Below are 8,704 nucleotides of genomic sequence, written 5' to 3'. Positions count from 1 at the left end.
GGAAGTGACTATCTCTGGGGCCAATTCACTTGTGTAATCCTGAAAGGGGAGTATGGGCAAGGTTCAGGGCCAGCTGGCCAGCTGCTAGCCGCTCTAGAGATCGTTAGGGACATCAGTTTTGTAATTTATGTGCTCATGGGTCCAAGATAGAGTAACTTCTCCGTGGAGAGGGAGGATGGAAGCTTCTAGGCAGACCTGACATCTCTCTGATGACATATCAGCTGGGGTCCTCTGACCCTCTCTTGATTTGGCTGTCGAATTCGGGTTTGATTTGGCAGGTCACTTAACTCTGCTTCCTCCACTTCCTCGGCTGTAAAACGGGGTCACCACTTCCTAGCCAGCATCACAGGACTTTATAAAGACGAGCAAATACTGATGACAAGCAGTTTACAAGAAGAGCTAAAGCCTCAAAGTTCTACCAATTCCCACGAGGTGACTTCAGGCTCTATTGGCCTCTCTCTGCCTCAGTTTCCTCGCTGAAAAATAAGGATGGTAATAGGACCCATCTCGGAGCTGCTCTGAGGATTAAATGAGATAATATTGTAAACGAAGTACAGTATCTAATACCCTCAGTAAATGTTATTTGTTTCCCCTCATCTGCACCTCGTTTTACCATCTAGTTTGTGTACCAGAACACTGGAATGATAAAAGAATCCTAGAATGAGAGGTTAAAAACTCTCTCATTTTATAGACTAGAAAAAAAGAGACTTGGTGAGGTTGGGTGACCTGCCCAGGGCTTCTGATTCATTAGGGAGAGTCAGAGTTCAGGTCTTCTAATTGTTGGTTCAAGCAAGTCTCCATTTTCACTCCTTTAAAGGCTGTGCTGGTATTTCTATCCCCAGATAAGCCTTTCTCCGTCTGATTTTAAACCTAAGACCAGTTCTGACCATTAAGCAGTACATCTTCTAAGTCTCCTGCAGCCCCACGAAACCTGCAGATAACGTCCGGGAAAGCCCCCCCCCCCCACCAGCCCCCTGCAGAAGGCCAGGAAAGGTACCGCTTGCTCAGAGACCTGAGAAAACCGCTAATGGAGACAGCAGGTGAGGAGGGAGGCCAGGGAGCTGCAGCTGTTGGCAAAGGTTGCCCTAGTAACCGTGCAGGGCTTCATTCAGGAAGTGAGCCCAACTCCAAGATGCAAAATGATCGCCTTCAAGGGCTCCTGTGAGCACAAAGGAACCAAAGGAACTGAGGGATGGCCAGGAGAAAGGGAGGTGTGGGGTGAGAGAGGGGCCCAGGCTGTCAGTTACAACCTTCCACCTTCCAGAGAAGAAAAATAAGGGAAGAGAAGAGCTGTTTGAATCTTCTGGCCTGTGTGAACCGTAAAAACACCCATTTAACAGGAGTCCCTTTGTGGCGATGGAGGGAAGCAGGCGCCCCTGTTTACCAGCCTTATGAAACAGTATGCCAGGAGAGGGGGGAGAAATCCCAAACCTTGCTAACTTTATGGGGGCCCTAAACTCTTCTTGCTGCCTCTCTTTTATTCACACTGATGACAAAGACCATTTGCTACCAATTTATTGGAAACTTTTTTTTTTCACAGCTTGAGCTGCTTAAATGCAGGGAGCTCCCTCTCCCCACAAATCGCTGTCAGACACTTGCTGAATGGGCCAGGTTCAATTATGCTCCTGCCACAGGTTCAGCTCACACTGTGACCCTGCATGGCTTCCTGCTATTCATATGTGTTACTTCCCCTTTGTGGTAATGGCTTGTGGCACTTGGCCAGAAAACATTATTAATTTCAGAAGTGGACTGACAAACAACAAACCCACAGTGAAATGAGAGGAAGTGCTGGGGAGGCCAGCTGTCGGCTTGAGCAGAGCTGTAGGAACTCAGTGTATGCAGGTTCTAGAAGGAAAGGAGACGATAATCCACAAAAAGGAAATGCACTAAAATTATCCACCACCTATATTAAAGAAAAAAGAAAGAAAGAGAAATCAGAGAAAAGTGGTGGTGGGGGGGAGGTGTGTGGAGAAGCACGCAGCTACTCGAGCTGCAGCTGGACAGGAAATTGCTAACGCTGCTTGCAAATCCCTACTTTGAAGAGGCAGTTTAGGGAATGCCAGGAGCGGAAACCGTTCAGAACTGGATTAACACGAGCCAAGTTGAACTGCAACCCACTTCTCCTTTCGGAGCTCTGGCTGACTTGGGGCACCCAAATGGGAGAGACTGACTTGGTGTTTTTTTGCACTGTTTCTGCCTTTTTGCATGCTTAGATGCTAAAAGTCACACTGGGCGGCTTGACATGATTGCCGTAAAATCAGGGCTACTTGCCTCCTACCAAATAATTCAACTGGCATCTCACAGGCACCGTGTGGGTAAAAAGCCCATCTTTCTCCCCACTGCAGACCAAGGGATCAAGCTCATTCAAAAAGGGCTGGAAATGTATTGTTCTAATCCTTTTGATTTCATACACCTGCCCTTTATTTTGATTTGTGTATTTTGACACTCAGGACGAGGAGAGGTATGTCCCAAGGAAAACGACAGGATATTAAGCCTTTACCTTAAAGTAACTGTTCAAAATAACCTCAACATAAAGTTCCAACAGGAGTTTCTGGCCCACGTTCTAAATCAAAGTACAAAGCACATTAGGAGTGGCAAGGCTTCATTTCAAGTGCCAACGTGAAATCGTGGCTACATCTAGACTCAGGGAGAAAGCTTAGCTATGCCCTGCCCTGTACGCAAGAAAGGAAAGGGGAGACATCATCCCAGACTCATTTGTTATTCCAACGCTAGAATTTGCAGGTAGAATTGCCAGACAGTTACAGACCAGAAAAAGAATCATCTCTACTTTCTCCCTGGCATGTCTAAGTATTATTGAGCAGAAGACCCTGAGGCAGAAGGAAAGAGAGGTGAACATTGCAACTGTCTCCTTGTTATTCTGGTGCCCCCCCTTTAAGACTATTCATGAATAACCAAATCTTATAGTTCAGCAAGCTGGGCTCTGAGACTTCATTTTTCTTCAAGAGCATTACAATTTTCTTAAGTAAGCCAGAACTTATTAGGAAGTATTGTCCATTGGAATGATGTAATCACTCTCTTCCCTTCGTATAAAGTATTATCCATAGGAATGATATAGTCAATCCCTTGTCACTTTTATTTGAAGCAAAAGATGCACCTGAAAAATTCTTGGAAATAGCTTAAAAGATGAGAACTTTGCCCCATTATTCCTACATGTACTTTACAAGCCAATATCAATCCCCAACTGAAAAAGTCCTAAAATGTGTTACTTCACATGTAAGTACAATTAAGGAGAGATTTTTTAAAAATACACATTCAATAGCCAAAATAGTTATTTATTAATAATTTAAGGTTTTACATTCTTATAATAAATTTCAGCTCAGAACTTTACACCATGAACATAATGGAGCCACTTGTCTCCCTCCTTCACAATCATATGCATGTCGCCTGTTGAATGGGTACCCACGCTCACACACACGCTTCCAGTTACGCACAAATTGTTTTTAAAAAGCAAAGAGACCAACCCAAAGTATTGCATTTGAGGTGACACTCCCTGAAGAATTTTGTACAGAGGTAATATACTGTTTAGCACAGCTGAAGTTTAAAAAAAAAAGTGAGCCCATGATTTTGGTGTCTTTCCAAGATATCCCCTTTGAGACAATACAAGCCAAAATATTTACAAAAGTAAGGCAGAGTCAAACTACATTAAGAGAAAAAAAAAAGGTCACAAGGAAGATATATGAAAGACACTGGAGACTGCACCATAACAAGGTCTCTGTGATCATAAGTGTCCATGAAAACGTCATTCAGAATTGGTAAAGTCGAGCATGCTGCAAATATATCCTTTGGATTAGAAAAGAGCAAAAGTTTCAATCGTTTTAAGAAGTGGCATACTGCTCTTTCTCCCTTTGGACGATTTCTTTTAAACCCATCAAAGGAAAAACAAACACAGTTCAAACAAACACTGTCAAATGATTTAAGATCAAATATTTACAATAATCAAATGGAGTATCAGATTCATTTGATTGATTATTTATTTATTTTCTTTTTTTTTTTTTTTGCAAACTGATACTACAAATACAGAGCTGAAACCTCTCTTTGGCTCCTCTATATGCAAAATTGAGTCAGTCTTCACTGAAGACAATATAGAGTCAGTTCCAGATGCAAAAGGAAACAGTCATACAAGGCCCTAAAGAACACATGCTCCTACCCTACCATTTGGTCCTACCCTATATACCTGGAAGTTCTCGAATCCCAGTCCCTGCAGGGGTAGGCTGTACACTCGGGTGTGGAGCAAACCTACTGCCTGTATCTATACAGCAGGTCCTGTTCTTCCAACGAGAATGGAGCAAATCTCTCCCTTTGGAATAACCAATTCCACACGTGGTAACCTTGTCTAATACAGACAGCTGGTGTCATGTTGACACCTGGGCCACATACAAAGAAAGCAGCCCAGCTGATGCTGCTAAGAGAAACTGCTGAAGAACGGACACATCCCAGTGTGGGGCCTTTCACGTGGATTGCAGGGAGTCCACCTGGTAGACATTCTGGTTGGAGGGCGTAGTGAAATAGAGCTGCTGTGCTGGGACCCGGTTGTCACAGGGGCTGCTGAGTCCCAGCGTCCTCTCGAAGTCCAGCAGCTGGCCCATGAAGTTGAAGTTGGGGGAGATGTTGGATTTCTTCATCTTCACAATGTCATAAGCATCGTTCATTGACAGGTTGAGCTTCTGCATGAGATAAGCCACAGTCACAGTGACTGAGCGGCTGATACCAGCCAAGCAATGCACCAAGACACCACAGTTTTTGCCCCGGGCTTCATCTGTAAACACACAAAAAAGAAAGGCAAAATGTCAGCAGACTGAAAACCACCCTTTGTGAACGACCAGTCTAAAAACTGAATAATAATGATAATCATAAAAAAGATTAAAAATAATTGTGTGCAGCAGTTGAGCCCTGCAGGCAGCAGAAAATGTATCACTGTGATAAAACATGTACACTGGGCACAATTACATATTTCAGATATTTTCTGAAAAGGGAGCTTTTGTATTAAGTTCCCGCCAACAAAAAACTCCTTAATGTGTGCATTCTTTGCCCCAGCATGTGAATACCAGAAACCCTGCAATATGGTCGTGAATGCCTTTTATACAGACAAGCAGACTGCAAGGGTCTATTAAATTATTCTCCAACTGTTGTGCAGCTAACAATGGAGATATTCAGGCATTTTAAAAGAGAGAGGGAAGTCACAGGGGACAGCCCATTAGGAGGAACAGGATGTCGACATGGCCTGAAAATGAGTTCCTTTGTAATAGGAAATGCATTACAATGCCTGGAGATTCGCTTCTCCAGGCTTTCAGCCCACAGTCCTTCCTGCTGGGCTCAGGTTACCCTCACTGTCTCACTGTGAACCGGTATCACAGTAACATTCAGCTGGATTACAACATCTAGCATTCACAGGGCTTTCCAACGCCTAACTTCGTATTCTCAAACAACTCCCAGGTCTTTTAAAATTACAAAGTCATGCTAGAATTCCCGTCTACCTTGAGTACTATTATCTGGCCCTCCTCTAGTCCAAAGATTGTGGGAAAATTCTGTTGTCTACTTACGAATGGTCTCCCTTTCAAATGACTGAGTTCAGAGCCAAGCAGCAGACAGCATTTCAAATACACCTGAGGTCTGCAGCCTTGTCAAAAGGCACTTTTTCTTAGCAAGAAGATACACCAGAATTAAGAACGCCCTTGGAACATCAGAGACCGGCAGCCCCACAAATTAGAAGCAGCAAGAAAGATGAACGGCTTGAACTCTAGGAAAGGTTAGGAATTTTGCATTTAAAAGTCTGAGCGAGGACTGTTAATTAGTCTCACCTATGAAAGAAATGGCCTCAGGAAAAAACTGGGACAGGTTTTGGCTCCAGTGATCCGAGATGGGGATCTGCTTGTATTTGAACTCTCCCGCGTTCTCAAAGAGATTCGGCAAATTGGGGGTGACGTTCAAGATGTACTTGATGCCGAACTCCTCCAACACGTCCAGGTTGGTGGAGTCCTTGGCACAACCCAAATAGAGGAAGGGCAAGATCTCCACGGGGAAAGAAGGCTGGCTGTTGGACAGCGGGCTGCCATCCGAGTCCGTTGCACTACTGGGGTCTCGGTCAAGGTCAGACTCAATGTCCGAGGAGGAGTCGGAGCTGATCCGCAGGCCCCCGAGCCCCAGCACTGGCAACGGTGGCGAGCTGCTGCTACACGAGCCGTCTAGATTGGTCTCGCAGTGCAGAGCGAACTCGGCTTGGAACTTACTGAAACCACCTGCCAGGACGAGAAAAGCAATCATGTAACCCGAGATCCCGTAGTAGTTTTAACAGCTTTGAGAGCCGCAGCCTCACGCAGAAACACACCACAGAACCCTTCCAGCCGCCCTGCACACACAGCCAGATACAAGAGAAAGACACTGAAGTGTGCACCCTTGGGAACAGAACGAACGGGCCCGCCTCCCCTGGGAACCTTTATTCTTCCGAATCCGGAAATGCACAAAATGGCAACTTTTCCGAATATCTTGAAGGGCTAGAAGGGGTCAATCTGCACCCCAACGACCTCTGCCGTCCTGCAAAATCTGAACTCAAAATCGAACGATAGAAAGCAGGGAATGGTGGGGAATATCCCGGATAGGAAGGAGACCTAGTTAGAAAGAACCGGCTAGTGCCTGCGGCCGGAAGCCGGTCGATTCCGCGCGGGCCCGGCTCGCAGGTGCGGGACTCTAGAGAGGTTCGCAGCCAGGAGCCGGCAGACTGCCCCTGGCGCAGCAGCGCGGCTCAGAAGCGCCAGCCGAGCGCTGCAGGGGCGCTTCCAGCACGCGCGTCCCGCCTGCAGCTCGCAGCCCGGTGTCCCCCGTCCTGCCCCCGCGTGGAGCTCCCCCGGCTCGTACCTTCCAGGTAGAACGCCCGGCAGCCCTCGTCCTTGAGCTTCTTGAGCAGCAGCCCGAGCACCGACTCGCCGCCCGTATTCTCGTTCCAGTCGCTGCTACTCTCGTCGTAGAGCACCACGGTATCGGTGCCGCAGCGCCGGGTGAAGCGATCCCGGTCCTCGCCGCGCGTGAAGAGCGCGCGTACCGGCAGGTTGCCCTTCTGCAGGCGCCGCAGCATGATCCCCGGGATGGCCACGTTGATGGCTGACTCGATGTGCGACGACTCGTACAGCTCCTGGGGCCGGCAGTCCATCAGCAGCAGCCGCTCGTTGCCCAGCTCCAGCTGCTCGTTGAGCCACGCCACGGTCTTGCTGATCGCCATTTCCGACGCGAAGGGCACGGGTCTGAGCGTATCTATCATGGGGGTCGAGCTGCCGAAGAGGGCGGGGTACCTACCAGACGCCCCTCGGGGCAGGCATAGGCCGAGCACGCCGCGCGAAGCCGCCGCTCTCAGAGCGGGGTTGAATTCCACCTCGCCCTTCCCAAACCCGGTTAGCGGTTGGGGCAGGCGAGACAGAAGTGAAGCCGGCGGTTCCCTCTGCACCCAGCTGCAGCCGCTCGCTCTTAGTGTCAATGAATCTCTCTGAATGAAGCTGCCCGGAGAGTTTTGTTCCTCCCCGGTGAATGAAATCCAATTAATTCGGACTCCGTGCTACTCAGAGGGGAGAAAAAAAAACCCCAGCGGCTCCTAATCCCTCCCTCCAAGACTGCACCTCAAATCCACCCGGGCGTCTTTCTCCTAGGACTATTCAAGCCTCGATTTGCTCACTCTCCCTTAGACTCAAGCCTCGCACACCCCCCGAGCGAGGCAGCTCCTCAATGGATACAAACAGCGAGCGTCTCAATGGATACATTCTCCAGGCCAGCCAATGAGCGCGCTGCGGAAGGGGCTGTTGCCGTGGGGACGGGCCGGCTGGAACAGGTTGTGTTGATGAATTGTTAATGAGTTTGTCATTCACAAAAACGGAAAGGAATTTCCGCTCCGGATAAGCCCCAGTGCAAACAAGCTGCAACAGCGGGCTCGGCGGGAGGAAGGAGAAAGAAGAGGAGGCGGTGGTGGAGGAGGAGCAGGGCACACAAACCAGGGCACTTCAGTTGTCTCATGTTTCCTTCTGTTGAGAGTTCACACTTCGCTTCGGAACTTTTGCGCACAAATGGTGCAATTAGCAGGCACAAAAGCCCTTGTTCGCGACGCCTGGGCGCGCAAGCTAGCTTTAGGGAAACTTGTGCTGACTTTTTCCCTTTTATTCCCTTTAAACTCATTTGGACTGGAGTTCACGTTAACCCCACCCCCCACCCCCCTTAGGCAGTGTGTGGCATTTGTTTGCCAGCTTAAAAAGCCCAGCTCTGTTTACTCTGATGTTCTTTTAGCCGAGGCTGTGTTGGGGCTGGTGAACTGCCCGGGCTTTAGTGACCGATGAGGTGTTAAATGCTAATCCAACATCTTTTGAACAAACCAGGATTTTGTTGAAACATTTTTAAGCAAGCAAACAAACAAATGCTTGGTTGTCCAGAGAATAGAAAGCAAGCTTTTTCTTTAAAAAGAGCGTTTTAATTAATTAATTTTTTTAAACAGTGGAGACTGCAGGAACAAATCCGTTGGGCAGTCCGATGCTTTTATTCCTCTCCGGGGGCGTGGGGTGTTATGAACCATTGTTACGGGGATCCAAATCCCCCGCCCCCGCCCACTGCGCCCTGGGTGGGGTGGGGGCGGGTAGCGCTCGTTAATCATTTCTGAGCAACCTAGCTCAGCTTCCGACACAGGAGCCCGCCTGGAAGGGCCGCCTGGGCG

At 48.1% G+C, this 8,704-nt stretch overlaps 1 protein-coding gene across 1 annotated transcript; it reads right to left on the bottom strand.

The window, feature by feature from the left end:
* Positions 1 to 3,277: 3,277 nt before the first annotated feature.
* On the bottom strand, positions 3,278 to 7,834 carry DUSP6 (dual specificity phosphatase 6). The gene is made up of 3 exons (XM_030856422.3): positions 6,874 to 7,834; positions 5,820 to 6,257; positions 3,278 to 4,777 (listed from the first exon to the last, which is right to left on the bottom strand). The coding sequence occupies exons 1-3, from the start codon at positions 7,271 to 7,273 to the stop codon at positions 4,470 to 4,472; spliced, it is 1,146 nt and encodes a 381-aa protein (XP_030712282.1). The 5' UTR covers positions 7,274 to 7,834; the 3' UTR covers positions 3,278 to 4,469.
* Between the last annotated feature and the right edge of the window lie 870 nt (positions 7,835 to 8,704).

This window comes from Globicephala melas, chromosome 10 (genome assembly GCF_963455315.2).
Source record: "Globicephala melas chromosome 10, mGloMel1.2, whole genome shotgun sequence".
NCBI classification, from domain to species: Eukaryota; Metazoa; Chordata; class Mammalia; order Artiodactyla; family Delphinidae; genus Globicephala; species Globicephala melas.
Note: the sequence above shows the minus strand (reverse complement) of the source record. Positions and strands in the feature narration are given on the sequence as shown.

Coding starts and splice junctions, on each gene's coding strand:
- DUSP6 (XM_030856422.3), bottom strand. CDS start 7,273: ATGATAGATACGCTCAGACCCGTGCCCTTCGCGTCGGAAATGGCGATC. Junction 6,258..6,873: donor CCGGGCGTTCTACCTGGAAG/GTACGAGCCGGG, acceptor TCGTCCTGGCAG/GTGGTTTCAGTAAGTTCCAA. Junction 4,778..5,819: donor TGAGGCCATTTCTTTCATAG/GTGAGACTAATT, acceptor GTGTGTTTACAG/ATGAAGCCCGGGGCAAAAAC.